The sequence below is a fragment of the Galdieria sulphuraria genome (genome assembly GCF_000341285.1).
Source record: "Galdieria sulphuraria unplaced genomic scaffold scaf_22, whole genome shotgun sequence".
Classification (NCBI taxonomy): domain Eukaryota; phylum Rhodophyta; class Bangiophyceae; order Galdieriales; family Galdieriaceae; genus Galdieria; species Galdieria sulphuraria.
In genome coordinates this window covers 26,951-52,763 of record NW_005178453.1, presented here as the reverse complement: position 1 = coordinate 52,763, position 25,813 = coordinate 26,951, and the positions used below count along the sequence as shown (strand labels likewise).

The following is a 25,813-nucleotide window of genomic DNA, read 5'->3' as shown; positions in this document are numbered from 1 at the left end:
ATAGTATTTGTGAAATATGACGTTGTGGTTGTTAGAAACACAGACTGTAGAGGATGAGTCAAAAAGTGTCTGGAATGTGCTCTTAGAGCAGCAGATTTATTGTATTATTTTACTTGTTGGTACCGTTAAAATATTTCAGAGTCCTTCTTGGGTACGTCTTGGTTGTATGGAGTTTGTGGAATGATGAGGTCCGTTTAGGAAGCCACCTTGTCTTCTTTTTTCTGGTATTGCAAAAGTGGATTTGCCATATTACTATTTTATTTTAACAGAAAATATTGCGCGTATTACTCATTCTTATGTTTTGGTAAGGAAACCAAGGAAGAGATATGAACTTTGCTAAACGTAGTAGTCTTTGCGTTTCTGTTCCTGCAGCCACGCTATAGAGGTCCAAGTAACGTTGTCCAACTTTCAAGAGATGATTTTCAAGGTATATCAAGAAATTCATAGAGTTGATTGGTTTTTATTCACTTGAAAATAAGAGTTGGTTTTATCATCCAAAGAGAATAGAAGGAATATATGGATAGTAGAGTTTTATGTTCCGTGGTCAGAACAAGTCAAGACACTGGACTCTCTGGTTGCCAAACTGTCTTTGGAATATAATAATGACATTCTTTGCTTCGGGAAGTTAAATTTAGCTTCTTATCCAGATATCGGAATGGAGTTTGGTATCGATACCCAGTCTTCAACCAAGGTCATTCCAACCTTTATCGTGTTTGAACGAGGTAAAGAAAGACAAAGAGTTCCATGCCTGGATCATCGTGGTATGGCAGTACCAAAGGAAGTATGGAGAATGAAGAAATCGGAACTTGTTTCTGCGCTACAACTGGATCATTACGTATTCATCTCCAAAATGTCCAAATAGAAACATGTTATTGCTTTTGAAATAGTTGAGTAGTAGTAATAGTAGAAAATTTTTTCAAGCAAATGACAGATATTGTTCAAAGATTGTTAGATTCACTTGTTTCACTGGTTGGAATTTATCTAAAGGATCACTCCTCAGTGGAACGACAATTTTCAATCAACTTGTCACGGAATGAAATTCGCAGTTTTCCTATTCCATCATAGTCAAAATGGTATAAATGACATCTCTTGGTATGGATACATAAAAATAGAAAGATAAACGCAATCTAGACAAAGTTCCATGTGGAATGATGAATAGATAACAACCAAATATGCCAGTTGATGACTCTGCTTATGAAATCATATAAAGTTCCAGTTGCCGAAAATGAATGATTGTTTGGGAGTCCACTTATTCGTCCACCTGCTCTCCTTTGACTTTTTGTCCCACCAACTTGGTTTGTTCCATCGGAACATCAAAAACAGAAAGATACGGAAGTGGAAGGAACTTATTTCCACTCAAAATAACTATCCATTCCTTGGTCAAGTATGTATCTTCCACTTCACTTGAAATGTCTTGAGAAGAAATGTGTTGTAGAACATGACTTGTATCTTCCTTTGAGGCAGCGGATAAAAAAGAATGTGATAATAGTTCTCTTGCCGTAGGTCGGAGTTGCGGATTCATTTGCAAACATTGATGCAGAAAGTCCAAAAAGTAAATAGAGTATAGTGATGGACATTCCAGCTGTGGCCTTTCCCCAGCATCCAAACAACTTGCTACTTTAAAGGGACCATGTGATTGCAGAGGAGTAAATCCTTGGGCCAACTCTATTATCCATATCCCCAATGCCCAAATATCACCAGAAGAAGATATCGAGAAGTTTAGAAACTTATCACAAAATTTGGTTTCAGGACCGTTCCAATAGACAACAGAAGGCTTCACATTGAACTGGTCATCAAGCAGGGGCAATATAACTGATAGCTGGTGGTAATCAACAATCCTCACTTGCCCACTACAATCCAATAAAATGTTGGATCCTTTGATACACTGTAGTCCTTGCCAACTAGGTCGTTCTTCCAATTGAACAAGAACTAAAAGTACTTCTTTCACGAAGCAGGCAATTAAAGACTCTGAAAAGCCACCCAACTCTTTGGATAATAAAAGAGTATTTCCAGGATAACAATAATCTGAAATTATCCAAATGCCCTTCAGTTGCTCATCAGCAAATACTTTGCAATCCAATAAGGACCTATGCAAAGCTGAAAATCCAAGAAAACTTTGTTGCAAGTCTTCTGCTGCAGTTTGCAGCCCTGAATAATTTGGAAGGTGAACGAACTATGAAAGGCTTCAGTTTGGAATCTAGCAAAAATAGAAATGTGACAATTGCCTTGGCTGCAACCAGTCGTTCTTGTTTGCTACTGCGAGACTTCAGAGAAGCTTGAAACACACCACCTATTGAACCTCTTCCGAGATATCGTTTTATGTGTAGCGACGTATCACCAGTCAAGTTTACAATTAAACCATCGAAGTGGGTATGCCCCTTGTGAAACTGACTCATTTTCTTACGACTCTACAAACTACTTTGCAATATCAAAGACATTTTTCAAAGTTCCCATCCAACAAGAAAAAAAATCACCGAATTTGGCGCCATCAGAAAAGGAAGTGCAATGGCGCAATACTCTTTGAAATCTGCTTCATAGACAATATTAAAACAGACTGTTTAGAGTGCGTTGCAGACTTGACAGATTTCCTTCAAGAGCTTTACTAGGATGAACAGAACTATCCATTTGTTGATAAGATTAGTGGCAATATGGTTATGTCACAAGCGTTGCTGATAGGAAATACTACTTGCTGAAAATCTTTCTATTCTTATGCAAAAATGGGCGTTTGGACGCCGTACATTTGATATCTGGGAACGAACACTTGCAGCTGGTTTAAGTTGGTTTTTCCCTTCCTCAGTCGTACCAAACACAAGACTCGATAGTGTTGAACGATATTTTCCGTTTCGAATCAAGAAAAGACATATGCTCGACATAAATTGGTTTCGCACTGAAAAGGGAGGTGATCCAAAGGTCATCTTGGAGTCTCAAAGGAAACGGTAATATGGAAGGTGTTTCTTTCTGTATCTTTCTTGCTCATGTCGTATCAAGGTTTGCTAGTGAAGAAAAAGTTTTGAAAGTCATAGAATTGGACGAAGAGTGGCGAAAAAATAGATATCAGGGTGATCAGTTGAGAAAGCAGTTGAACGCAACAAGCAAGGAAATTGGTCAAAAGAAGCGAAATAATGAGGACGCTACTGAGTTGATGGAGAAAGTAGCAGAAATAAAGAATTCAATATCGGTGACGGAGAAGCGAATTGAAGAGCTCGAGTTTCAAAGAGACACTTTGCTCAAGTCTATCGGAAATATTGTTCATGAAAGTGTATTTGTGAGCCAAGATGAGTCTGAAAATCCTGTGTTGAGACAGTGGGGTGATTTTAGCAGTGAGAAAAAGGGTTATAATCACGTAGATTTGCTATATATGATCGATGGAGTCGAATATGAGAAAGGAGTCAGTGTTGCAGGTAACGAAAAGTGTGGAATTATTATTTCTTGATTGATGAAGTGAATAGGAAACCGTGGATATTATTTAAAGGGACCCGCAGTTGCTTTCAATTTGGGTCTTATCCACTATGGTTTGCAGTTCCTAGTAAAGAAGGGTTATTTGCCTCTCCAGACTCCCTATTTTATGGAGCGAGATGCCATGGCAAAGTGTGCGCAATTGGAAGATTTTGATGAACAGCTTTACAAGGTCGTCGGTTGAAGTCTTGTTGATGAATGTTGATCATTATTTTAGGTTACCGGAGAAGGGACACAAGAAAAGTATTTAATTGCTACTTCAGAGCAGCCTATTTGTTGTTATCATATGAACGAATGGTTGGATCCGAAAACACTTCCTTTAAGATACGTGGGATTTTCGACATGTTTTCGAAAAGAAGTATGTCTCGTTTCCCCTCGTAGTTTAGTGCGCAGGTCGTTGATTCATTTTAGACTGGAAGTCATGGAAGGGATACTTTAGGAATTTTTCGAGTACATCAATTTGAAAAGTTGGAACAGTTTTGTATCACTGCACCTGATCCGGCAGTGAGCTATGCAATGATGGAGGAAATGATGGTAATAACTGCACCTTTTATTGAGATATTACAGAAGCTGATATTTTGTAGCATGTTGCGGAAGAGTTTTATCAGTCATTAAATATTCCGTACCGAGTGGTGAATATCGTTTCCGGTGCCTTGAACAATGCTGCTGCTAAGAAATATGATTTGGAAGGGTGGTTTCCTGCATCTTCAGCGTTCCGAGAACTTGTTTCCTGTTCCAACTGTACAGACTATCAAGCTCGTCGATTGGAGGTAATTATTACTGATTCTCTTTAGTTTGGATGTTCATCATGGTATAGGTTCGATATGGTCTGAAGAAAATGGGTGATCGTGAGAAGAAATACGTACATATGTTAAATTCTACGTTATGCGCAACTACACGAGTCATTTGCTGTATTTTGGAAAACTATCAAACGGCGGACGGTATCAAAGTCCCGGAAGTTTTACAGCCGTGAGTATGATTGTTTTACAAGACTCAGCTGAATGCCTCGCTTTAGGTTTGTAGGATCCAGTTTTCTTCCATTTAAAAGGGAACCGCTGAAGATAGCAGAAGGTTCGAACAAGTCGGACAGTGAATCTTTGGCCAAAAATATGAAAGAACTGAAGACATCCTAACTTGCAATGAAGAACAAAATAAAATCCCATCCCATCTTCATAATTCTATGAGTTGATTTTCAACGTGGACTTGTGAAAATATATGTCGAACGATGTCAATATTTGTGAGGCATTGGAGACTGCCCATAAAACCTGTCTCCGTAAAGTTAAAAGAGCTCGGAACAAGGAGGCAAAGTTGAAAGAATGTCAGAGTTATTTCGATATGCTTAAAGAGAACAGTTGTCCTTGGAAACCTGAGGCCCCTAACCAGAAATAGGGAGACAATAGTGGATAGTTTCTTTCGTAACTTGGTGATTCGAGTAGGAGAGCATAATTAACGTGGGAAAGAGAAAAAGGTGCAGTCGTATTTGTCGTTATTTGCCTGACGCCCACGGTCTTATATGTACACAAAGGTGCTCTTTTCATCTACAAAGTTTCTTTATCAAGTAGAAAGACAAAAAAGCGATGAAGACACATTCACAAGTTCACTTGAGTTTTTAAAGTTTGAGTCTGCATTGAGATTCTGGTGGAATAAGTTCAGACTATATTACAAAGAATGATTCATTGCATTAATAGAGTATATTGAGAATTTACTCTGTAGAAATACAATTATATCAAATCATCCCCCCGCCCCCGAGAGTGTCCAATAGGCCCAACCTTTTTTGTGCGTTTTTTCTTTATGGCGTCTCCACAGCTAGAACTTTACACCGCGCCAACACCCAATGGTTACAAGGTTTCTATCATGTTAGAAGAACTTCAAGTTCCTTATGAGCTGCACAAAATCGACTTCAGTAAAAAGGAACAAAAGGAAGATTGGTTTGTGAAGTATTTTCATTATTCAAACTTGTCAGCCAATTTTGAAGGTTTCTGGCTATGAACCCCAACGGAAGGATTCCTGTTATAAGAGATAAGCAAAACAATCTTGTGCTGTTCGAGTCAGGAGCAATCCTTGTCTACCTTGCAGAAACTTATGATATGAAACTGTATGGAGAAACACCGAAGGAGCGCTATACTACTCTGCAATGGGTCATGGTTTGTCAAAGCTTAGTTTCTTGTAAGTATTCTGATAAACAACAATTTAGTTTCAAATGGGAGGAATTGGTCCCATGCAAGGGCAAGCAAACGTTTTTTATCGTTATGCTCCAGAGAAAATACAGTATGCAGTTGAAAGATATCAGAAGGAAACACGCAGGCTTTACGAAGTTCTGGAAACTGCCTTGAAGGGTAAAGAATATATTACTGGCAAGTATTCAATAGCAGATATTGCGTGTTTCCCTTGGGTTGTCAGACATGAATGGGCTGGTGTCTCCGTAGAAGGTCTTCCTAACGTTCAGGGATGGTTAGATCGAATAGGTAAACGCCCTGCTGTTCAACGTGGTTTAGTTTCGCCTCCTCGTGTCGATACCACTGATCAGAAGGTATCGCAAGGACGCAGTATCTTGGTTTGATGTGTCCAGTGTCATTCTTTTCGATAAAAACTTCTCTTTCATAAAAATCTGTTTGAAAAATGTGTCCTTACATATTGTGTGTGAAACAAGGCAAAGACGAGAATACTTCATCCACTTGCGATAAGTAAAAGTGATGAAAACTATGACAGTTCACAAGCCATTGTGCTATGCAGAAGGAAATCATTGTCCTCGTCCTCCTTCAGAAATCAAGAGCAGGAATTGGCGCGCAATTTTTGCCCTTGCTGAATTTTGATTGGAGGACGACGCGAGAAAAATGAAGCATAGTCGTCCACATCACAAATATGAGGCTTGTGCATGATGGAAGAGCCTTCATGCAGAGGGAGGGAAATGTTGGAAAGAATGTTTGGAATAGGAACCAACCGGGTCTTGGTGGGGTGCTTGGGAAACCATCAACGGTGAAAGTTTTGTTCAAAACAGAGTGGTCTAAAGTCTTCCGTTTTCTGAGGAGTTTTTCTGCAAAGTGCTGTCTGTGGGTTGTAAACAAGGTGAAGGGTCAGGCTATTGGAAAGGGAACTTGGTGCCCCGACTTGTAGAGAAGAGGTGACAGTGGTTTGCTGTGTAGACAGAAGCAATGAATTCTCCAAGGCAGTCTAGAACACAAGTTGATTTGAGAGATATAGGTTTAAGTGACGACTGTGACGGAAGTGACAGCTCATCTTTTGAAAGACCCCCTTCAAACCGTGTCTCTGGAGGCAAGACGAAGACGTCTGGAACCTATGATATGAGTGGTCGAAGCCTTCCCTCTCGAGATCCGTGGTTAAAAGGAAACAACAAAAGAGAGTCGTTGGGTCTCAGGCCAGAAAAGACAAGAACTTTCGGTGGTCTATCAGATAGTGACTCCCTCGAAGACTTTTCGTCCGAAGAAGAACAGGATGCTGAAGGAAGTTCAGGGGAAAGTGAAGAAGAATATATCTTAAGGCCTTCTAGAGCTGTTGTTTCAAGAAAGAGGAAGAGGTCACCTCCTGTCTATTCGAAAGAACCTAGTAAACCCCGGAAAGCTGCTGGAACAAGCCAGAAGAAAGCCAACGGAAAGAATAATGGCGTAAAAAGTGGGAACGAAAGGAAAGCAAGTGGAGGAAAGAGCCAACGTTTTCAGAGCAGCTCTAGTTGGTCTTCTGGAAAGAGAGGTGGCTCAATAAACAACTCGGTTGATGAATTTTTGAGTTCTTCAGAGAGCGAATACTTTGAAGATGAACAAACTTCGTCGTGGTATGAATCAGAAGCTGGTGAGTTATCTGGACCTGTAATGGAGAAGATAGTAGCGATGAAAATTGTTCGAGTTCCATTAAAAGATACCTCAAACTCAGTATCTACCTTCTCGCAGCGAGATAGTGACATGATTAATACATCTCCCAGAAAACATTCATTCCCAAGAGAGGATTTTGGAAACTACAAAGAAGAGACGCAGTACTTAATAAAATGGAAAAATCGCTCGTATATACATTGTGACTGGGTCACAGAAGATTTTATACTGAGTCAGCCTCAGGGTAAAGGACGTTTGCAGAGATTCCGGAAAAATTTTGAAATGAATGCTTGGAAAAGAGGAGATGATGATCTTAGAGATGATGCCGATCCTATTCCAGAGGAATGGTCAAAATGGACTACTGTAGACCGTATCTTAGCAGAACATCTTGCCGATGACGGCGTAAAAGAGTTCCTTGTCAAGTGGTGTGCTCTGCCATATAGTGAGAGTACTTGGGAAACCGAAGATGACATCCGAGACTATTCTAAGATTCAAGAATTCTACCAAAGGAATAAGAAACCCAGTCTCGACTTGCTTCGTGGCTCTACTAAAATTCGAAAACCTTCAAACTTTGACTACACTCAAGTTTCATTTAAAAATGGTGGCTATTTGAGAGAATACCAAATGGAAGGTCTGAAATGGCTAGTTTCATGTTGGTGCAAGTATCAAGGCAGTATTCTTGCAGATGAAATGGGATTGGGAAAAACACTACAGACTGTCGCGTTTCTTCAATACTTGTACATACGAGAACGTATCCGAGGACCATTTTTGATTATTGCGCCTTTAAGCACAGTTGAACATTGGAAGAGGGAGTTCGAGTCATGGACGGACATGAACGTTGTAGTCTATCACGGCAACAGTGAAAGCCGTTCAATTATTCATCAGTATGAATGGGGGTTTTCAGACAATCCCAAGGGTCCACCTTACAAGTTTGTTGCAATTGTTACAACTTATGAGAGTATAATACTAGATCCAGGAAAGCTGCGCAGTATTGAATGGGAAGTCATGGTAGTGGATGAGGCTCATAGACTCAAAAATCGCCAGGCAAAGCTCGTAGAAGAACTGCGTGCCTTTTCGACAAAACACCGAATTTTGCTTACGGGTACTCCAATTCAGAATAGCTCTGCTGAAGTCTGGGCGTTGCTGAATTTCCTAGAACCTTCCAAGTTTTCAGACGAATCTTCGTTTTTAAGTAAATTTGCTGAAATTAGCGACTCTGAAACCGCTGAAAAGTTTCGAGAAATGCTCCGACCTTATATGTTACGGAGGCAAAAAGAGGATGTCGAGAAGTCTATTCCTCCGAAAGAAGAAACTATTATTTCTGTCGAACTGACGAGAACCCAGAAAAAATGGTATAGAGCGACATTAGAGCAGAATTTTAGTTTTTTGGAGAAAGGTGCGAAGTCAAGTAATGTCGGAAATTTACATAATATCTTTATGGAGTTGCGAAAATGTTGTAACCACCCATACCTTATTAAAGGCGTAGAAATCATTGAAACACAACATCTTCGATCCACTGACGACGAATCTCTCATGCAACATCTTATCGAAGCTAGTGGTAAATTGGTCTTGGTGGATAAGCTACTTCCAAAACTTCGAGAGTCAGGACATAAAGTACTTATTTTTTCCCAAATGATACGTGTCTTGGACATTTTGGAAGACTATTTGTCGTGGAGAAGATGGGGTTATGAAAGGATAGATGGACGAGTACGTGGAATTGATAGACAACAAGCAATTGATCGATTCTGCAATCCTGCATCAGACAAATTTGTTTTTCTTCTGTGTACGAGAGCTGGTGGCCAAGGAATTAACTTGACTGCAGCAGACACTGTTATTATTTTTGACTCAGATTGGAATCCTCAGAATGACATACAAGCGCAAGCACGTTGTCATCGTATCGGACAAGAAAAGGATGTCAAGGTTTACAGACTTGTCACCAGAGGCACTTATGAGGAAGATATGTTTGAACGTGCTAGTAAGAAGCTCGGCTTGGATCAGGCTATTTTGCAGGATATGGGATTCGAAGAAGCAAACAAGAAGAAGGAAAAAGACTCTGTGGCAGACATAAAGAAGGAGGAAATTGATCGACTTTTAAAAAAGGGTGCATATGCAGTTTTGAACGATGATGATACCGCAGCGGACGCATTTACTGCAGAAGATATTGATCAGATTCTGCAACGTAGAACGAGACTTCTTAAGGTCGGTGGAGACCAGCCACATGCACCTTCCGCATTTTCTAAGGCATCATTCGCGAGTGAAGCACCAGAAGCTGGTAGGGAGGAGTTAGATTTGAGTGACCCTCAGTTTTGGCAGAAACTCATGCCATCTGCTGCAGAGAAACCAATTCTTGAAGCATTAGATGATGGACAGCCAAGAACGCGTAGGCAAGTTCAAAGATATACAATGGGAGAAGATGCATCGTCAGAGGAACAAGAAGAGGAAAGTAGCGACGATGTCGGATATAGCGCATCAGGTTCTGGTGGAAGAAAACGTTTCAACAAGGGAGATCGTGTTCGAATCCAGCGAGCACTTTTGGCTCATGGTTGGGGACGTTGGGAAGTCATTCGCAAGCACGCGGGTTTACAAGAAAGAAGAACATTAAATGATATCTCCCGATACGTGCGAACCTTTGTGAGATTGTTGACCAAATATGGTGCAGAATATGCTGGTGTCAGCGTAGGCGAAGTGATTAGAAAGTTCACGGCTTCGCAAGAAGCTTTTAAACCCCTTGAATACGTTCCAGAGGAGCCCTTGGGAGCAGAAGAGCGAAACACATTCCTTGAAAGTCATAATCAAAACTTGGACAGTTTTCAGACAAATGAAAACCGGTCCTCCCATTCAGTGCTGGAAGAAGGCAAGGAAGAAGAGCCTTCAAGGAATAGATCAAATAGTGATAATGACATAGTTAAGACAAGCGAAGATTGCAAAGTTGCGGCAAAATCTCCTGAAGAAATTTTAGAAGAAGAATTTAAGAATTTAGAACCAGTTTTAGCTGATCCAGAGTATCAGAGCTACTTGCAGAAGATTGCATGGAGCAACTTGGAACGTATACAGCTTATTGAGGACATCCGGGTTTTAGTGGAAAAAGGTCTTTTAGAAAGTAATCAAACGGTCCCACAACTCGGTACTTCAGGTGTCCATCACGTTGGCTCTTGGTGGACAAGTCAGTTTGATCGAGACCTCATTCGGGGAACTTACAAACATGGTTTCGGTCAATATCGAGCAATCAAGAAAGATCCAGAGCTTATTTTTTCAAGAGTCATACCATTGACAATTGAGGAAGAAGAGTCGATGGACACAGACAATATGGTTTGCGTTCCTCTTCCTCAATTTAACTATGAAAAGGAAACAAGAAATGAGAGCGGTGATACAGCGACCAAGGTCCAAGTCGAGAATGTATCAACGAAAGCGGAGAAGTCTGCTGAAAGCATTAGCGCAAACGAAGATGAAAATTGGAATATTGATGAAGAGATGGAGCTTCCTTACTGGCCTACTGTGCAAGTTCTAAATGCAAGAGTGAAGAAGCTTGTCAGAGCATATTATAGAATGCTTAAACGTTTGGAGCGTCAGAAGCAACAAGAAGAAGAAGTTGAAAGGCAGCGACAACTGAGAATGGATAGAAATTTTGTAAAACCAGGTCACGTTGGAACCGGAGAACGTACTCGGTACCTGAAATGTGTTCCTGTTTGGTCGAAAAAGGAAAAGGCAGATTTTGCAAAGTTGTACTTTAATATAGGTGCGCCTCCATTGAGTACCCCGGAGATTTCCTGTTGGCAACTTGTTCGTAGAAGAGCCGGTCTCACCAGAAAGACTCCTGAAGTAGTGGAACAATATGCGAAAGAGTTTAGTACTATGTGCGGTCAAGTGCTGGTACAGGCAGGTGATGACGAAGGTCGCATCTTAAATTGTTTGGATATACCTGCAACAGAGCTTTCAGGAAAATTTTCACCACAGGAACTCGAAGACGCAAGAATGACTCTTGTGAGTGCTCGAAAGTTTAAAGAGAGGCGAAAGTTAGTATTTGCTATTCGTGATGCGCTTGTGCCCAAGTTGGCAGACCAACCTTTCATAAATGCCATTGTTCAGTGTCTCTCTGAGTCAAGACATGACTTGCAGCCGTGGTGGAACACGGAACTTGACGTTGCTCTTGCAAAGGGGGTTGCGAAACATGCATTTGACCTAAGGATGATAGTTGAAGACCCCAGTTTGATACTGAAGGAGGTACTTTCGGAAGTGTATATTGATGAACAGCAAAAGAAGGCATCTGAAGGGGATAATAGTTTTGCTCTTCCGAGAAGTGTTGAAGAAGTGACAGAAGAACAGAGATTGAGTGTCGTCCCAAAGGAGAGATCTCTAATTACGCGCTTATGGTTCATGGTAGAACTTGCATCCTCTGCACATCCAATGGATCAAGAACACTTGGGTAACCGTCATCGCTCTGGCGCAAGAGCGGTGACTGTCACCGTTGATAAGCGTACAGTGGAGCTTGTTCGATTCTCTCCTGGTGGACCTATTGGAGGAGTCATACCCCACGGATTTTCCAGGGCTCCTTTGGAGAAACTTACAAGAAAGCTTTTAAGAGATCTGAAGAATCGTAAAAAGACCTCAGAGTCAAGTGTATTAGATATTACTATTGGTGAATGGTTAACAGAGAAGGACGAAATTACTGCGACAGTCAAAGTTCAAGACTTACAACCTTTGCATAATCCAGTGGAGCAGCATTCAACTCCAGTAGATACGGGCTTGAAGGTAAACGACGCAAATTCCGTTATTGCTATGGATATTTCAAAGACACCAGTACTGTCCAGTCCAGAAGGTAAAAGTAATTCTCATTACAGCTCTTCAAGATCAGTTAAAGAAGAGAAACCACGACAATCGAAACTTCACACAATACCCAGATCTGAGGATGGTTCGTTTGTAATGCCAATACGAATGGGTGTGTTGACAATCGAGTCGTTGGGTTATATTGAACCGTATCGCAAAGGTTTTCACAACGAAAGAGCAATATATCCGATTGGTTTTCGTTCCAGACGTCATTTTACATCAATGGCAGATGTTGAAAAACAATGTGACTATATATGTGAAATAGTTGATTCAGGAGAGGATTATCCTTTATTTCGAGTAACTTGTGAAGACTTACCAGACCACATCTTTGAAGAAACCTCTGCATCTGGTTGTTGGTGCCGAATTCTAAAAGTTATCAGAGAACGAACTCCAGAAGAGCGTCGACGTTCGCATGTTTCAGTTTCTGGTCCTGAATACTTTGGCTTTGTGAACCCTCTCGTCTTAGAAATGATACAAGAACTACCCAATGCGGATTTGTGTGAAAGATACAAGAAGAGAATATTTCTACCACCAGGTACCATGAAAAAACAACGCACAGGCGTTTCATTATCGAGTGACCATGATTCGCGGGATTTATCCGACTCAAAGGACTCGACATCTCCTGTTTCCTAAGTCTTTTGTATGTTTTGTTGTAGTTGCGTACAAAAGAATTTTGCTATTGGTCTAGGAGAGATGTTGGGAGTTGCTTATGGCTTGGATTTCGACTTTTCTTTGCAACAATGTAAATGACGGCGTTCGGTCATCGATTTTTCTGTGGGGTATTGTTAATATAACCCTTTGTTTGCCTTTAAAACTATGAATAGCAACTAAACTTTTACTTCATCTCCTTCATGTAAAATGAGATTTCTTTCTTTCAATTGTGCATTGATATGTTGTAAAAATTCCTCTACTTGTTGAGGAGCTCTTCCTACAAAATGTTTGGGATGACAAATTTCTTCCAACTGCTCATGAATGCTTGCAAAATGCGGGTTCGCCTTTATTCTCTCTATCAAGTCATTTTCTTCGCCAAATTCTTTAATCTTGGCAGCTGCCTCCATAGACATTTTTCTTATTTCCTCGTGCAGAAGTTGTCTATCTCCACCGGCTCGAACTGCTGACATTAAGATGGTTTCAGTTGCCATAAAAGGAAGCTCTCTTGCAAGGTTTCGTTTGATAACTTGAGGATAGACCACCAGTCCATTGGATACATTGAGACATAACTGCAAAATGGCATCAGTTGAAAGAAACGCTTCCGATATGGCTAATCTTCTGTTTGCACTATCATCCAATGTTCGTTCCAACCACTGAGTACTTGCAGTTTCTGCTGGATTAATCACCAAAGACTGTAGGAATCTTGCCAAAGAGTTTATCCGTTCACATCGCATGGGATTTCGTTTATATGCCATAGCTGATGAACCTATTTGTTTTGTTTCAAAGGGTTCCTCCACTTCCTTCATATGTTGCAAAAGCCGTATATCGTTAGCCATCTTAGCAGCCGACTGACCAATGCCAGCGAGAGTAGAGACTACCCAGTAGTCTTGTTTCCTAGTGTACGTCTGACCGGTAACTTGCCAATGCTCATCAAATCCCATTTTCTTGGTAACCATATCATCTAGAAGCTTCACTTTCTCATGGTCTCCATCGAAAAGTGACAAAAAAGACGCTTGAGTACCAGTCGTGCCTTTTACTCCACGTAATCGAAGTTTTTTGCGAACCGATTCCAGTTGCTCTACATCGAACAGAAAATCTTGTATCCACAAACAAGCTCTTTTCCCTACAGTAGTTGGTTGTGCTGGTTGAAAATGTGTAAATGCCAGTGTTTCCAGATCCTTGTATTTCAATGCAAATGATGACAATCTAGAAATAACTGACCATAACATGGGGATCAAGATATCCAAACCGTTCCGCATTTGGATGACTTCCGAGTTATCTGTCACGAAGCAAGAAGTTGCACCCAAATGGATAATAGGCTTTGCGATAGGCACTTGGTCACCTAAAGCATATACGTGCGACATAACGTCATGTCTCAGTTGTCGTTCATAGGATTGGGCCAATTCGATGTCGACAGGGGGAGCATTTTCAAGTGCAGCCAACTGTTCTTGGGTTATATACTCCAAACCAAGCTGATGCTGAGATTCCGCCAACACAAACCACAATCGACGCCATAAACGAAAGCGACTATGATCTGAAAAATTTTCCCTCATTGCCTTGGAAGCGTAACGAGTACTCAAAGGCGAGACATACTGCGGTTCTGATAAAACTTGTGAAGCAGCAACCGAAGGAGAAGTGTTGGTTCTGGGGTGATTTGTGGCGTTGTCTTCAGTCAACGACATTCGAGTGGGCAACCAATAGTTTCTTTTAACTCTACAAATAAAAGTATTTCTATGTGAGTGATCAAAGATGCGTCCAACGAAGAGTGGTGATGGTGAGTCGACAAATCCAACTCCACGACAATCCATCATTTCCATTTTACAACAACAGTTTCCAACTCTCTTTGACAAATATTTTTATGATAGAAACAAATATTTGTCAACCAAACAAACCGTTTCTATTATAAATCTCCTAGTAAAGACTGTTCCACGGCAAGAATAATGTGATCACGACGCATTGCATTCTTACTATTTACAATACGAGTAAAATTGGTAGGCGAACGAATGGAATATAGAACTCTGCCATGAATGAGGTCAAAGGAAAGAGGTCCGAATTTTCGACTATAAACTAAGTACTCAAGTTGAAAAGGATAACAAGTTATTACCTGTCCGCTGCATCCATTGCCTTATCATTATCACGAACCACCCAACAATGACCTGCAGGAATACAAAAGGGAATGTCTCTAGGATCATCGCTTATCTAAAGTAACGTTTAGTCCCATTCCCTAACAATCCCATATACAGCATACCATCTCCTCGCCAGGCATTGCAATAACTCGTCGAACATAGTTCCTTCTATCGTCTGTTGGGTCTCTACAAACAACAATGTCGTCAAGAAAAACAGTTCTTTCAGAAGGTGAGATAAGCCTTCGAATAACAACCTACAAAACTTGAGCGTAAAGAGAGAAGAAAAGTTCCGTCTAAAGAACTTGCCTTTTCACCAGCTTGTCCAGGTGGTATGCCCTCATTGATAGTTGGAGACATTGCGTCTCCAGAAAATACTTTGGTATAAAGAGCAGGTCTGCGAAGCTCCTCCACAACATTCTGTTGAAACTCTGAGAACGTTAGTTTTCCTGAGAAAAGTCCTCTCAGGTTAGGCTCAACTGCTTCTCTTGTTCTAGCCAGCCAATATAGTACTCTCAACATTACGTCGTTGCAACACCTTGAAGACTAGCAACGAATAGACACAACGCAACGCATGAAATAATCTCTAAACCCCAAAACAATATTCTTCTTAATGGCCATTATTCTGTTTCGTTTGTTTTGGGTGGCGCCAACAATGGACTGAAAAGACTTTTTGAAGCTGTTCGTGATGTACATAACTGTTTGTTTTGGAGACAACAATATTCTTCAGTTGGAACTATCGGTCAACTCTAACATAGAAGAACTTTTCAATGTCTTGAGTCTTGAGGCCTCAACACCCGAGGACAAGTTAGAAGTATGGTTTGAAGGGACCTTATTACAAAAGGAAGACAAGAGAACTATTCAGGAAGTGGGAATGAAGGAAAATGACTTTTTATTTGTAAAAGTAAGGCAAGAGCCAAGTGGCTACCCTGAAGCTGGACCTTTCAACTGGAGCGTTGCCTCCCAATCACAAGGAAGAAGTACTACAGGAGTTAACCCTTCTGGCGCAAGTTCTCAGGTTTCGTGGAAGAATAACAACTTGTATGATACTCAAGTTCAGAAAGCTTTGGAAGAATATATAAGGCAAAAGAATATTGCAGAAAATCTGGAAGCAGCTCTGGAATACAATCCAGAAGCCTTTGGTAGTGTGGTTATGTTGTATATATCAGCCAAAGTGAACAATGTAGAAGTCACTGCTTTTGTAGATTCGGGTGCACAACATACTATTATTTCTAAGCAGTGTGCAGAACGGTGTCGAATTATGCACTTGATCGATTCTCGTTTTGGAGGGATTGCCAAGGGAGTAGGAACAGCTCGCTTTCTTGGAAGGATTCATATTTCTATGTTCAGTATTGGAGAACAGTATTTTCCAGTTTCTTTTCTGGTTATTGAGGATTTGAGTTTTGATATGCTTTTTGGTTTGGATATGTTACGTCGGCATCGAGCTGTCATTGATTTGGAGCAAAACTGTCTGAAGATGGGTGAAGCAGTAGCCTACTTTTTAGCAGAGAAAGATATTCCTGAAGCTTTTCGACTCAATAGGGATATAGGAGTAGAACGAGGAGAGTCTTCACGAGACTTGAGACGACAACCACACGTTGGTTCAAGACGTTTATGGGATGATGCCAACAATACTATAAGCCAACCTTTTTCAGAAGATGCTATTCAACGTTTGATAAGTCTTGGTTTTGGTCGAGACGAAATATTAACAGCACTAGTTGCCTGTGATGGAAATGAAGAACAGGCTGCGAATCTTTTAGCTGCTCATAAATATGGCTTTTGAAGAATGGACTTTGTGGGACAATGAATTTCTCTCAAATCTTAACATCGTTGGAAGGATGAAGTTGTGAGAATAAAGTAATTGTGTGAAACCCAAACATGTTTAACAGAAAACAAAAGAGAACAGAAAAACAAGAGGGTTCTTCGAAGAACTTACATTCCTCTTCAAGTTGTGTAGACGCTAGTAAGACTCAGGCTACTGCCAGTAGGACGATTCGAAACCCGTCCAAGCCACCTAAAGAACCCAACTCTTCTGGAGTAGTTTTATACTCTCAGTCGATGCCTGAAATGGAGGAATTAGTTAAAAGTCGAAAACAAAGTGAGAAGAGAAGAGGGAAAGGTACTTTTTCTGTTTTACGTTCAGAGGATGGACCTTTGGAAACTGGAAAAGAGGCAGAAGAAAGTGATGGTTGCAGCTATAGTGAAGGAGAAGAACTTGATAGGCCTGCTTCAGTTGCTGCCGAAGAGTTGTTTGACCACGATGAGGAACTTATGTTTTTGGAAGAGACAGTTTCTCAACACTGCGCTGTAGCGGATGAGGAGGATGAGGAAACTCCTGTTGAGTCAGAGGAACTTCATGAGGACCATTACCCTCCAGTGGATGATTCTGGAAATAATGCTGGTTTTCAGAATATGAAGAGTGAAAACTCTAAGAGTGAAGCGAGTTCTTCAGTAACTGCAGACATAGAACGGAGTATTCGGGCTGGTAGTATGCCTTTTGTAGGGGTGGAAATGATTGACAGGAATTACTTGTTTTTATTGTTACAGCGATTTCAAGAGGTAATATAAGTTATATTGGAGTGAACTTGTGTCTCATTGCTGTTAGGTTGGTTGGAGAGAAGATCCACAGTTATTGAGAAATATTTTTTCGCCTCTCGATGCCCGTAGAGTTATTAAGGAAGTCACCAATATTGTGTCGAATGAACCGACTATTTTAGAAATATCTGTACCAGAAGGTGGTAATGTACGAGTTATTGGTGATATACACGGCCATTTATATGATCTTGGAAGTATTTTGAAACTCTGTGGAATGCCTAGTGAAAGGAATTTTCTTTTATTTAATGGTGACTATGTAGACAGGGGGAGTTGGGGAGTGGAGGTGGTTCAATGTTTTATTTATTTTGTGAAAGTCACTTAGGTTTTCATAGGTCTTGTTGATTTTATGTATACTGAAGTTATGGAAGCCGAAGCAGGTTGCTCTTTTACGGGGCAATCATGAAAGTTCTTATTGCAACGTCATCTACGGTTTTCGACGAGAATGTTTGCAAAAATACGGAATTAAAATGTATCTTACTTGCCAGAATTTGTTTGCGAATTTGCCAATAGCTGCTGTTGTGAGTAATCGGCCTTGCCCTTCCAACTGCAGTTATGTATCCTATCCCATACCTATGGATAGTGTGACAAGTGATGAAGAAAAGAGTTGGAGTTCTAGTTTTTCTACCTCTTTGAAGGGACTTTTCAGATTACCCAAATCAAGTTCTCCCCCTAGTAAGCTGAAGAACTCAAATTTGAGAAGCCCTATTATTAGCAATACTTTGGAAACCAGTCGTCAACAAAAGTGTCAAATGGGTGGAGAGAAGGATATGGATTACTCTACTGGGTCGCTTCCTGATCTTTCTCCTTCTTCTTCTTTTCATAACAATGAAAATTGTCCTTTCATTCATCGACCTCCACATTATACTTTACCTCTTGAACAAGGAGAAAAGCGAGTATTAGTTTTACATGGAGGTTTATTTCGCAAGGCAAATGGAGATATGGGCGATTTAAAGGTATTATACTCAACTCGTTAGTATTTCTTTATTTATGGAATATTTATTTAGGATTTAATGGAAGTTCGCCGCAACTTGGTTGATCCTCTTGGCACAATAGAAGACGCATTATGGTCGGATCCCGATCATATTTGTGGTTTCGGTCCTAATCGTTGGAGAGGAGCTGGAATTGCCTTTGGTCCAGATGTGACTATGCAGTTTTTGAGAAGTAATCGTCTTCACTTTTTGGTATGTATTATTTTGAGAGTATTTTATAATATTATTCATAATTTTATTTTTGGTATTGTTTAGATTCGTTCACATGAAGGACCAGATGCCAGAGAGAAACGAACTGAATTTCCATTACTAACACAGGGATATTCTGTCGATTTCAAGTGTTTGAAGAAGGTATCGTCTCCATTATCTTCCTCTCCTCCTTCCAAAACGCCATTTACTACAACTATTCCTGAAACAACTCGAGAGTTTTCAAAACAACGCGAAACGACAGGTGAAGAGAGACCCATCGTAATTACTGTGTTTTCGGCACCTTGTTATCCGGAAGGTCCCAATGCTAGGAAAAACAAAGGAGCTATATGCATATTGGATGAGCTATTGGAACCGCAATTTGAGACTTTTAGTGCAATGGAAAGACCTGCACGTTCACAAACGACCAATCTAATGTTTGGAGATTTGGCAAAAGAACTGAATGAGGCCTCTTTAGAACGCTCCAAATTGGGTCGCATGTGGCTCAAGTTGAGTGGTCGAGGCAAATGATTAGAGTTGGTCACTATTTCTGTTTTTATGAATACGAAGTTTAAAGTTTCTTATCTATTTACATATACGTGTTTATATGATATACTATGGTTGCGGTTGTGTTTGAAGATAAATTGAATTCGCTATTTTCCTTGTATTCAATGGCCTTCACTTTGAAGTGCTCTGAATTTGTTTATATATATTTACAAAGTCTTCCCAACTAACGGAATAGCCATTCGAAGAAAACAAAGCAATGGCATCCTTGATCACTTGATCATCTTCCCATTTTCCACTTTCCAGTTCCTTCACTGCATTACACAAGTCTTGTTGATTGATGCCATCTTTTTCAGAAATACATAAACAACGATAAATATCTCTCATCTGTTTCTCGGATGGTTGCTGTTTTGTCTTGGAATCCTGTGGACTTGATCCTACTTTATCTTTGATGGAATCCATTCTTCCTGGTTTATGCAAACGTTGTTGAGAAGCAACATACAATGTGGTTCTTCCTCCCACTTGCAGTATCTTGACTCCCTTTTGTTGACCCAGTTGAGCTTTATCCTTTTTCCAACGAAGATGAAATAACCAATCCTTGGGAAACTCATCACTATTGGCACGTACTCGAACGCCTTGTTGTACGACTTGCTTAGTTGCTTCCCATAAAGACTCAACATCATTCAAAGATAATAAACAAGCCCATTCTAAAGGATGAATTTTGGACTTGTATAGAATCTAAAGCTTGTTATTCCCATCCCACTTTTATATAGATACTCACCTCATCTGCCATCCAATTACCGATACCAGCAATAACACTACCATTCAGTAACACTGTCTTTATAGCACTTTTGTATGATTGTATCTTATCATACAATTCCTGAATAGTGGGGTTGGATAAGATTGGATCGAATCCCAAACAAGTGATATATGATAGTTGCATAGGACTTTGTTCAGTAAATACGACTTTCCCCCATTTTCTAGTTTCCAAAAAGGCCAACTCGGAACCATCTTGGAATACCAACCTTAACTTTGCATACTGACTGGGCCACTCTTGTATCAACGACGAGTAATGTTTTCCAACATGGGCAAACTCTAGACTACCATCCGTTTTCCTATGAGCCAAACTACCTGACATACCAAAGTGGAATATAATATATACAACGGGACTAGACAACTCCAACCAAAGGTATTTTCCATACCGTTGCACTCGAATCACTTTCTTATGAACCACTTGTATTGGAATAGTTTCCATAGATATATGCCCCTTTGGGAACAAACTACTGGCATCTTGTGAAAAGTAAATATTTTCAACAACAGCCGTATCCAAAGATAAATGTTCTTGAATAAACTGTCGGAAATATTCAACTTGTATCAACTCTGGCATCGACAACTTTGGAATTCATGAATGGTAAAGCCATTGTGAAGATTCTCGACCATTCAGAGTCAGCAAACGAAGAGATACTCGACCACTTGAATAACTGCTTATCTTCCGAGCATCAATTACCCGAGAGTATTAGACCTCGTATATGGAATTTTCTTTTGTTGGGAAAAAGTGGAGTACCAGAACTACATATTCCTGTTCGTGAACTGAACACTGCCTTGAACAGTTTATCCAACACGGTGAAGGAACAAATATGGTTAGATGTAAATAGACTGCGACCCAGTTTATGGTTATTTCAACAAAAACAAGTTCGTGTCATGGCTTACTGTATGCTTTGTTTATTTTGTTATCAACGTGAAATATCTTATTTCCAAGGGTTACACGAAATGTTGGCGCCTTTTATTTTTCTGTTTCAACACGAAGTTGTTACGTGGTCAGATGATGTCTCTTTTAGTATTGGAGACAGTAAAGTACCACAAGTGGCTATATTTTCACCTCTATGGAAGTGCTATCAACTCTTTTGTGCATTTCTCGAACGTTTTGCTCCGTTTTTATTAGAGAAATCGGAAGAAATGCTCTTTCGTTTGTTGAAAAGAGCCTTTTGTTACTTTCAGATTTTGCTCGTCTATCATAGTCCACGGTTGTTTTGGACACTGGCAGATGCAGAAGTAACTCCCGATATGTATTGCATCAGTTGGTTTGTGACGTTGTTTGCAAGAAATGTAAACTTGGAAGAATTGTTGGTACTTTATGATTGTTTATTGGTTTCTGGAAATGTGATGAGTATTTTTTATTTTGCTTTGGAGTTGATCAGTCGACATCAAACCATCATTTTACAATCCAACAAAGCCATGTTACCTGAAACTTTGATGAACATTTCAGTGAATGGTAATGATCAAGTATGGGAAACTTGGCTAGGTGGACAAAGGAAACAGTGCATTACACCGCAAGGCTTCCATCGTCGTTTCTATCGAGCACTTTATGAAACAAAAGAGTATTCTAAAGAAGATACATCGTTGGACAAGAATTGTATTCAGTTGCAAGTTGATGACTGGTTAGAGGAATGGAATCGAACGCACCAACTCAAGGATTCTTCGTCTATTTTGCCGTTCTTTTTGTGGGATTGTAGAAGTAAGGAAGAATATGATGCGGGGCATTTGGCAATAGCTGCTAGAATTCCTTGGGAATCCTTTCATATAGCAACAGAAGGAGACAATAAGAAGACAAGGGTGATGGTTCCTACCCAGGAAACGCTGAATCAGGCAGTCGAAATGTTCGAACCTTTGAGAAATATTGTTAGAATATGTTTGATTGGTTCAGGAGATGATATATTGGATCAGATCGATGTTTATCCTATGGCATTGGCGTTGACTCGATCCTATTTTGCCTATGTTTCTATTTTAAGTGGTGGAATTCATTCAATTTTGGAATGGAAACAACAAAGAAATGATAAAGCGTTACCACATCATTTAGATTGGGTTGATTTGGATTCCATGAGTCAAAGGTTGATAGAAGAGAGAAGAAAGGCGAGCATTCAGTCAACCATAGACTCTTCGACTTTGTTGAATAGTCAGCCAATAGTGGATTTGCGTCATTCGTTCAATCGTTTGGTTTCCAAATGGGTAAGAGGAGGAAAGACAGCTTCAACTATGAACTTTCCTCCATCCAATAATGTGGAAGAAAAATCTCCCCAACAACAAAGTATAGAGGAGAGTAAGTTGGGAAGTTTGGCAGATTCACTTTTGATGAGAGAAAATGAACGACTGGTCTCCAAACATTGGTTGGATTCTCCATTACGTTGTGATACTTGTGATGCAACAACATGGAAAGTTTGGTGTCAACGAGTCCCTAAAATAGGTTCCGTCGTAGATCTCGATAGAGAGGAATGGATTGCTTCTTTGCAACTTTTTTATGTACAGACTTGGTCAGAGTCCAGAAACGAATGGACCAACAGAATGATAGGTATTTCAGAATATTATTTTGTTGTATTGGCTAGAGACACTTTACATACGTCTTATGCAAGCATCAAGACATTTAGGCCATTGGAAGATATTCATCAAGTGGAAAACAAAAAAGATAATGTAGTTGTGATATATGTAAAAGCTTGTGTCGAAGCAAGCGATGATATTCCATGGCCTTGGGATAGACAAGATGAAAAGTGGATCATCAAGTTGGATGAAAGACAAGTGAATAAGTTTATCGAATTGTTGAAAAAGTGATAATTATCGATGCCAGTCAGTCAAGTAGCTGTTCCATTGGACGAGTTGGAAGAGTTGATAGAAAAGAGGTTGGAAAAGTTGAAGTATAATGAACAAGAAATACAAGTCATAAAACAAGTAATCTTGTATTCTCAACTAGTAGATGGTACGCAAGGAGTCCTCAAGTTGTTGATGGACGGCGTAGGTTCCATAACTCAACCTAATCCTTCTCAATATGCTCCTCGAGTAGTTTATGACGGAGGCGTCGCTCTGAGAATAGGTTAGTTATGTTCACCAAAAGTAAGATTGATTCGACATATGCCTTGAATAGATGGAGGATCGAGTTTGGGAATGGTTGTATTGGACTTTGCAACCAACAAAGCTATAGAAAGAGCAACTGAATTAGGTTTGGCTATGGTTGGCGTATTTCATTCTTGTTCAAGTACGGGTGCTTTGGGTTATTATGTGGAGAAGATTGCATCCAAAGGTCTGGTTGGAATAGTTTCTAGTGGCAGTACTCCTACTGTAGCAGCCTTTGGTTCGGCTGAAAAGTATGTTTTGTCATTTTGTGCATCCCAAGGTTTATTTATATTCCCAATCAAAGAAACTTTGGTACTAATCCTTTAGCTTATGCTATTCCTGGTTCACAGGAACCTTGTGTTGTTTATGATGCCAGTACTTCGGCAATGTCCTTTTGGGGAGTGAAAATGTATGAAATGGAGAATAGACCGTTACCAGGTAAGCAACCTAAGGTTGATAAGAATATAAAAAATTTATTCTTTGGATAGAAAATGTTGCTTTGGATAGTCATGGAAGAACAACCACGGATGCTTCTTTGGTTCATGTCTTGAAAACCTTTGGAGGAGCCAAAGGTTCTGGAATATCGTTATTATTAGAGTTTCTGAATGGAGCATTGGTAGGCTCAACAAGTGCTCGAGGTGATACGAGTAATTGGGGAAGTTTTATATTGGCTTTTCAACCTGATATATTTCATATGGGAAAAGAACAAGTAGAAAAGAATATCATAGAGTTGGTAGATCGAATTCATGCTTGTCGTCCTTGTGAAGGTTGTTCTCGAGTATCCTTACCTGGAGAACGAAGTAGAGCCAAAAGAAAAACTATTTTAGAACAAAAGTGGATTTCTTTGCCTGCTCATGTGATAGAATCTTTACGTGTTCTAGTAAACGATTAATCAATAATGAATCAATTGTTGAACAGCATCTAAACATTTGTCTAGAGATGGAAGATAATATTGTTCGTTGGCCAAAGGAAAAGGTGTATCATAACCACATATACGGAAAATCGGAGCTTCCAAATACAAAAAGCATTGTTCCTATCGCAACAAACTCATCGTTAACTTGTCATTTACCCCAAAAAAACATAACCACAATATTACCTGAAGTGCAGCAGCCAGTTCAGCACCCAGTCCATTGGTTATGGGAGCCTCATGACTGATCAGTACTCGACCAGTCTTTTTTACGGATTGAGCAATGGTTTCTAAATCATAAGGCAACAGCGTCATCATATCCACAACTTCACAGGAGAGATTCATCTTTTCTTTCGCTCGTTCAGCGACTTGACATAAGACTTGTACTTGTGCTCCCCAACCAATCAAAGTCACATCTTCTCCTGATTGTACGACTTCTGCTTTCCCTAAAGGCAACTAGACTAGTATATGAGTATGTATGTATGCAATCCACTATCATCTACTCACTAGATAGTCTTCCAGTGGTACTTGTGCAAAACTACTTCGATATAATATTTTAGGTTCCAAAAAGATGACTGGATTTCTATCTCGGATGGAAGCCAATAACAATCCTTTTGCTCTCACAGGGTCTCTTGGCATAACCACTTTCAACCCAGGAGTGTGACAAAAGTATGCTTCCGGTGACTGTGAGTGATAAAGTCCACCGTGTCCAACTGCACCACAAGGAGCTCGAACGGTCAATCCACCACAGTCAAACAAGCCACCAGAACGATAACGATATTTTGCAGCTTCATTCACAAGTTGATCGAAAGCAGGAAAAATGTAGTCCGCAAACTGTATCTCTGCAATAGCATGGAAACCTTGTACAGCCAATCCTATTCCAAAACCAACAATCCCTTGTTCCGATAGGGGTGTATTGAATACTCTGTGACCACCAAAACGTTGTTGTAATTCCGTTGTACAACGAAAAACTCCACCAAAAGCTACATCTTCACCAAATACGACAGCTCGATCGTTGGTTTCCAGAGCAGTTGCTAAAGCGTGGTTGATGGCACCAAACAAGTTCATACGAACTCTTTCTGGTGAATTACCCAATTGTTGTTGTATCTTTTGTTCTACTTGTAGTCCGTAGTCATATAGGTTAGCAATGGTACGAGTTGCATGCAAGTAACGACGACTCCAACCACCCATGCGACTCATGATGAGAAGAGACTAGTAAGAGAGACAGACGGATCAACTCAATGATTGATGATGATGTTGGGGTTGAGGACGGTTTGAACGATGCAAACCACGAAAAGTATTTTACAAGCCAATGAAAAGGAACTAGACTTGGGTCATATAGGTGGTTATGGGTCTTCTTGGCACGATAAGTATTCTCACTCATCCTATATATTTGTTGGCAATTTGCCATTTGAACTGACAGAAGGTGATTTGCTCGTCGTGTTTGAACAATATGGTCACATAGCTGATGTTCATTTGGTGAGAGACCAAGATACAGGAAAGTCAAAAGGGTTTGCGTTTATAGGATATGAAGACCAACGGAGTACTATTTTAGCCGTTGATAACTTCAATGGAACGGTTCTTTTAGGACGCACTTTGAGAGTTGACCATGTGGCACACTACAAAAAGAAAGTGGATGATTCAGTCGTCCAAGAAGAGGAGGAGCTGTTTGACCAGAATAGAGAAAACACGGTGGATAGAGAGCGAGTGGAAAGAGAACTACGCCGTTATATAAGACCTGTTTCTGAAGAAAGCGATTCAGGAAAAGTGAAAAGTGCAGATGAGTTGAGACAAGAGAGAGTATTGGCCCAAATAAGAGCAAAGAAAAGAGTTGAAGAAAAATGAATGTACAGATTCCTCAATCAAATGAGA

The 25,813-nt window shown here is 40.1% G+C and overlaps 14 protein-coding genes across 15 annotated transcripts; 9 read left to right on the top strand and 5 right to left on the bottom strand.

Annotated features, from left to right (window-relative positions):
* Positions 1-3: 3 nt before the first annotated feature.
* Positions 4-1,208, top strand: Gasu_29010 (thioredoxin-like protein (ISS)). Its single transcript, XM_005706141.1, has 4 exons — positions 4-151; positions 199-304; positions 350-427; positions 480-1,208. The coding sequence occupies exons 1-4, from the start codon at positions 17-19 to the stop codon at positions 860-862; spliced, it is 702 nt and encodes a 233-aa protein (XP_005706198.1). The 5' UTR covers positions 4-16; the 3' UTR covers positions 863-1,208.
* Positions 1,209-1,222: 14 nt separating this feature from the next.
* Gasu_29000 (serine/threonine-protein kinase) lies at positions 1,223-2,513 on the bottom strand. The gene is made up of 2 exons (XM_005706140.1): positions 2,226-2,513; positions 1,223-2,173 (listed from the first exon to the last, which is right to left on the bottom strand). Exons 1-2 carry the CDS (start codon positions 2,394-2,396, stop codon positions 1,250-1,252), a joined length of 1,095 nt encoding a protein of 364 aa, XP_005706197.1. The 5' UTR covers positions 2,397-2,513; the 3' UTR covers positions 1,223-1,249.
* Positions 2,514-2,693: 180 nt separating this feature from the next.
* On the top strand, positions 2,694-5,138 carry Gasu_28990 (seryl-tRNA synthetase). Its single transcript, XM_005706139.1, has 8 exons — positions 2,694-2,936; positions 2,989-3,401; positions 3,450-3,628; positions 3,674-3,814; positions 3,868-3,990; positions 4,041-4,226; positions 4,274-4,425; positions 4,472-5,138. Exons 1-8 carry the CDS (start codon positions 2,710-2,712, stop codon positions 4,587-4,589), a joined length of 1,539 nt encoding a protein of 512 aa, XP_005706196.1. The 5' UTR covers positions 2,694-2,709; the 3' UTR covers positions 4,590-5,138.
* A 5-nt stretch (positions 5,139-5,143) lies between these two features.
* On the top strand, positions 5,144-6,076 carry Gasu_28980 (glutathione S-transferase). The gene is made up of 3 exons (XM_005706138.1): positions 5,144-5,384; positions 5,432-5,600; positions 5,651-6,076. Exons 1-3 carry the CDS (start codon positions 5,248-5,250, stop codon positions 6,014-6,016), a joined length of 672 nt encoding a protein of 223 aa, XP_005706195.1. The 5' UTR covers positions 5,144-5,247; the 3' UTR covers positions 6,017-6,076.
* A 507-nt stretch (positions 6,077-6,583) lies between these two features.
* Gasu_28970 (chromatin remodeling complex / DNA-dep ATPase) lies at positions 6,584-12,878 on the top strand. The gene has a single exon (XM_005706137.1). It carries the CDS (start codon positions 6,609-6,611, stop codon positions 12,735-12,737), a length of 6,129 nt encoding a protein of 2,042 aa, XP_005706194.1. The 5' UTR covers positions 6,584-6,608; the 3' UTR covers positions 12,738-12,878.
* A 4-nt stretch (positions 12,879-12,882) lies between these two features.
* Positions 12,883-14,593, bottom strand: Gasu_28960 (adenylosuccinate lyase). Its single transcript, XM_005706136.1, has one exon. It carries the CDS (start codon positions 14,570-14,572, stop codon positions 12,932-12,934), a length of 1,641 nt encoding a protein of 546 aa, XP_005706193.1. The 5' UTR covers positions 14,573-14,593; the 3' UTR covers positions 12,883-12,931.
* Positions 14,594-14,595: 2 nt separating this feature from the next.
* On the bottom strand, positions 14,596-15,493 carry Gasu_28950 (peptidase). The gene is made up of 4 exons (XM_005706135.1): positions 15,188-15,493; positions 15,004-15,135; positions 14,860-14,954; positions 14,596-14,815 (listed from the first exon to the last, which is right to left on the bottom strand). Exons 1-4 carry the CDS (start codon positions 15,398-15,400, stop codon positions 14,656-14,658), a joined length of 600 nt encoding a protein of 199 aa, XP_005706192.1. The 5' UTR covers positions 15,401-15,493; the 3' UTR covers positions 14,596-14,655.
* A 10-nt stretch (positions 15,494-15,503) lies between these two features.
* On the top strand, positions 15,504-16,768 carry Gasu_28940 (DNA damage-inducible protein 1). The gene has a single exon (XM_005706134.1). It carries the CDS (start codon positions 15,567-15,569, stop codon positions 16,659-16,661), a length of 1,095 nt encoding a protein of 364 aa, XP_005706191.1. The 5' UTR covers positions 15,504-15,566; the 3' UTR covers positions 16,662-16,768.
* Positions 16,769-16,903: 135 nt separating this feature from the next.
* Gasu_28930 (serine/threonine protein phosphatase) lies at positions 16,904-19,208 on the top strand. The gene is made up of 5 exons (XM_005706133.1): positions 16,904-17,437; positions 17,484-17,756; positions 17,806-18,426; positions 18,478-18,654; positions 18,718-19,208. Exons 1-5 carry the CDS (start codon positions 16,937-16,939, stop codon positions 19,177-19,179), a joined length of 2,034 nt encoding a protein of 677 aa, XP_005706190.1. The 5' UTR covers positions 16,904-16,936; the 3' UTR covers positions 19,180-19,208.
* A 2-nt stretch (positions 19,209-19,210) lies between these two features.
* Gasu_28920 (formamidopyrimidine-DNA glycosylase) lies at positions 19,211-20,543 on the bottom strand. 2 transcript variants are annotated; one of them, XM_005706132.1, is made up of 3 exons: positions 20,178-20,543; positions 19,934-20,099; positions 19,211-19,890 (listed from the first exon to the last, which is right to left on the bottom strand). In XM_005706132.1, the coding sequence occupies exons 1-3, from the start codon at positions 20,537-20,539 to the stop codon at positions 19,327-19,329; spliced, it is 1,092 nt and encodes a 363-aa protein (XP_005706189.1). In that variant the 5' UTR covers positions 20,540-20,543; the 3' UTR covers positions 19,211-19,326. The 2 variants fall into 2 exon arrangements, with proteins under 2 accessions (XP_005706189.1, XP_005706188.1); XM_005706131.1 differs by having other exon boundaries at positions 19,934-20,543.
* Positions 20,544-20,553: 10 nt separating this feature from the next.
* On the top strand, positions 20,554-22,883 carry Gasu_28910 (uncharacterized protein). Its single transcript, XM_005706130.1, has one exon. The coding sequence runs from the start codon at positions 20,557-20,559 to the stop codon at positions 22,753-22,755; it is 2,199 nt and encodes a 732-aa protein (XP_005706187.1). The 5' UTR covers positions 20,554-20,556; the 3' UTR covers positions 22,756-22,883.
* Positions 22,884-22,903: 20 nt separating this feature from the next.
* Gasu_28900 (malate dehydrogenase) lies at positions 22,904-23,748 on the top strand. Its single transcript, XM_005706129.1, has 5 exons — positions 22,904-23,014; positions 23,066-23,285; positions 23,339-23,472; positions 23,523-23,650; positions 23,695-23,748. Exons 1-5 carry the CDS (start codon positions 22,927-22,929, stop codon positions 23,716-23,718), a joined length of 594 nt encoding a protein of 197 aa, XP_005706186.1. The 5' UTR covers positions 22,904-22,926; the 3' UTR covers positions 23,719-23,748.
* A 4-nt stretch (positions 23,749-23,752) lies between these two features.
* Positions 23,753-25,153, bottom strand: Gasu_28890 (2-oxoisovalerate dehydrogenase E1 component, beta subunit). Its single transcript, XM_005706128.1, has 3 exons — positions 24,449-25,153; positions 24,131-24,397; positions 23,753-24,067 (listed from the first exon to the last, which is right to left on the bottom strand). Exons 1-3 carry the CDS (start codon positions 25,139-25,141, stop codon positions 23,927-23,929), a joined length of 1,101 nt encoding a protein of 366 aa, XP_005706185.1. The 5' UTR covers positions 25,142-25,153; the 3' UTR covers positions 23,753-23,926.
* Positions 25,154-25,163: 10 nt separating this feature from the next.
* Gasu_28880 (RNA-binding protein) lies at positions 25,164-25,808 on the top strand. The gene has a single exon (XM_005706127.1). It carries the CDS (start codon positions 25,223-25,225, stop codon positions 25,784-25,786), a length of 564 nt encoding a protein of 187 aa, XP_005706184.1. The 5' UTR covers positions 25,164-25,222; the 3' UTR covers positions 25,787-25,808.
* The last annotated feature ends 5 nt before the right edge of the window (positions 25,809-25,813 follow it).

Excerpts from the sequence above, each read along its gene's own strand:
- Gasu_28950 (XM_005706135.1), bottom strand. The coding sequence starts at position 15,400 with ATGTTGAGAGTACTATATTGGCTGGCTAGAACAAGAGAAGCAGTTGAG. Across the intron at positions 15,136-15,187 it reads CTGGACAAGCTGGTGAAAAG|GTTGTTATTCGAAGGCTTAT; the intron begins GCAAGTTCTTTA and ends CAAGTTTTGTAG. Across the intron at positions 14,816-14,859 it reads GCAATGGATGCAGCGGACAG|TCGAAAATTCGGACCTCTTT; the intron begins GTAATAACTTGT and ends CTTAGTTTATAG.
- Gasu_28930 (XM_005706133.1), top strand. The coding sequence starts at position 16,937 with ATGCCTGAAATGGAGGAATTAGTTAAAAGTCGAAAACAAAGTGAGAAG. Across the intron at positions 17,757-17,805 it reads GGGGGAGTTGGGGAGTGGAG|GTCTTGTTGATTTTATGTAT; the intron begins GTGGTTCAATGT and ends AGGTTTTCATAG. Across the intron at positions 18,427-18,477 it reads GAGATATGGGCGATTTAAAG|GATTTAATGGAAGTTCGCCG; the intron begins GTATTATACTCA and ends ATATTTATTTAG.
- Gasu_28940 (XM_005706134.1), top strand. The coding sequence starts at position 15,567 with ATGTACATAACTGTTTGTTTTGGAGACAACAATATTCTTCAGTTGGAA.
- Gasu_28910 (XM_005706130.1), top strand. The coding sequence starts at position 20,557 with ATGAATGGTAAAGCCATTGTGAAGATTCTCGACCATTCAGAGTCAGCA.
- Gasu_28980 (XM_005706138.1), top strand. The coding sequence starts at position 5,248 with ATGGCGTCTCCACAGCTAGAACTTTACACCGCGCCAACACCCAATGGT. Across the intron at positions 5,385-5,431 it reads AAGGAACAAAAGGAAGATTG|GTTTCTGGCTATGAACCCCA; the intron begins GTTTGTGAAGTA and ends CCAATTTTGAAG. Across the intron at positions 5,601-5,650 it reads CTACTCTGCAATGGGTCATG|TTTCAAATGGGAGGAATTGG; the intron begins GTTTGTCAAAGC and ends ACAACAATTTAG.
- Gasu_28990 (XM_005706139.1), top strand. The coding sequence starts at position 2,710 with ATGCAAAAATGGGCGTTTGGACGCCGTACATTTGATATCTGGGAACGA. Across the intron at positions 3,402-3,449 it reads GAAAGGAGTCAGTGTTGCAG|GAAACCGTGGATATTATTTA; the intron begins GTAACGAAAAGT and ends TGAAGTGAATAG. Across the intron at positions 4,227-4,273 it reads ATCAAGCTCGTCGATTGGAG|GTTCGATATGGTCTGAAGAA; the intron begins GTAATTATTACT and ends ATCATGGTATAG.
- Gasu_28970 (XM_005706137.1), top strand. The coding sequence starts at position 6,609 with ATGAATTCTCCAAGGCAGTCTAGAACACAAGTTGATTTGAGAGATATA.
- Gasu_28890 (XM_005706128.1), bottom strand. The coding sequence starts at position 25,141 with ATGAGTCGCATGGGTGGTTGGAGTCGTCGTTACTTGCATGCAACTCGT. Across the intron at positions 24,398-24,448 it reads TACCACTGGAAGACTATCTA|TTGCCTTTAGGGAAAGCAGA; the intron begins GTGAGTAGATGA and ends ATACTAGTCTAG. Across the intron at positions 24,068-24,130 it reads AACTGGCTGCTGCACTTCAG|GAACAATGCTTTTTGTATTT; the intron begins GTAATATTGTGG and ends TTGTTGCGATAG.
- Gasu_29000 (XM_005706140.1), bottom strand. The coding sequence starts at position 2,396 with ATGAGTCAGTTTCACAAGGGGCATACCCACTTCGATGGTTTAATTGTA. Across the intron at positions 2,174-2,225 it reads AACGACTGGTTGCAGCCAAG|TTCGTTCACCTTCCAAATTA; the intron begins GCAATTGTCACA and ends AGCCTTTCATAG.
- Gasu_28920 (XM_005706131.1), bottom strand. The coding sequence starts at position 20,539 with ATGCCAGAGTTGATACAAGTTGAATATTTCCGACAGTTTATTCAAGAA. Across the intron at positions 19,891-19,933 it reads GTAATTGGATGGCAGATGAG|ATTCTATACAAGTCCAAAAT; the intron begins GTGAGTATCTAT and ends AACAAGCTTTAG.
- Gasu_28880 (XM_005706127.1), top strand. The coding sequence starts at position 25,223 with ATGCAAACCACGAAAAGTATTTTACAAGCCAATGAAAAGGAACTAGAC.
- Gasu_29010 (XM_005706141.1), top strand. The coding sequence starts at position 17 with ATGACGTTGTGGTTGTTAGAAACACAGACTGTAGAGGATGAGTCAAAA. Across the intron at positions 152-198 it reads TATTTCAGAGTCCTTCTTGG|GAAGCCACCTTGTCTTCTTT; the intron begins GTACGTCTTGGT and ends AGGTCCGTTTAG. Across the intron at positions 428-479 it reads TTCAAGAGATGATTTTCAAG|AGTTGGTTTTATCATCCAAA; the intron begins GTATATCAAGAA and ends CTTGAAAATAAG.
- Gasu_28900 (XM_005706129.1), top strand. The coding sequence starts at position 22,927 with ATGGACGGCGTAGGTTCCATAACTCAACCTAATCCTTCTCAATATGCT. Across the intron at positions 23,473-23,522 it reads GGAGAATAGACCGTTACCAG|AAAATGTTGCTTTGGATAGT; the intron begins GTAAGCAACCTA and ends TTCTTTGGATAG. Across the intron at positions 23,651-23,694 it reads AGTTTCTGAATGGAGCATTG|TTTTATATTGGCTTTTCAAC; the intron begins GTAGGCTCAACA and ends TAATTGGGGAAG.
- Gasu_28960 (XM_005706136.1), bottom strand. The coding sequence starts at position 14,572 with ATGGAAATGATGGATTGTCGTGGAGTTGGATTTGTCGACTCACCATCA.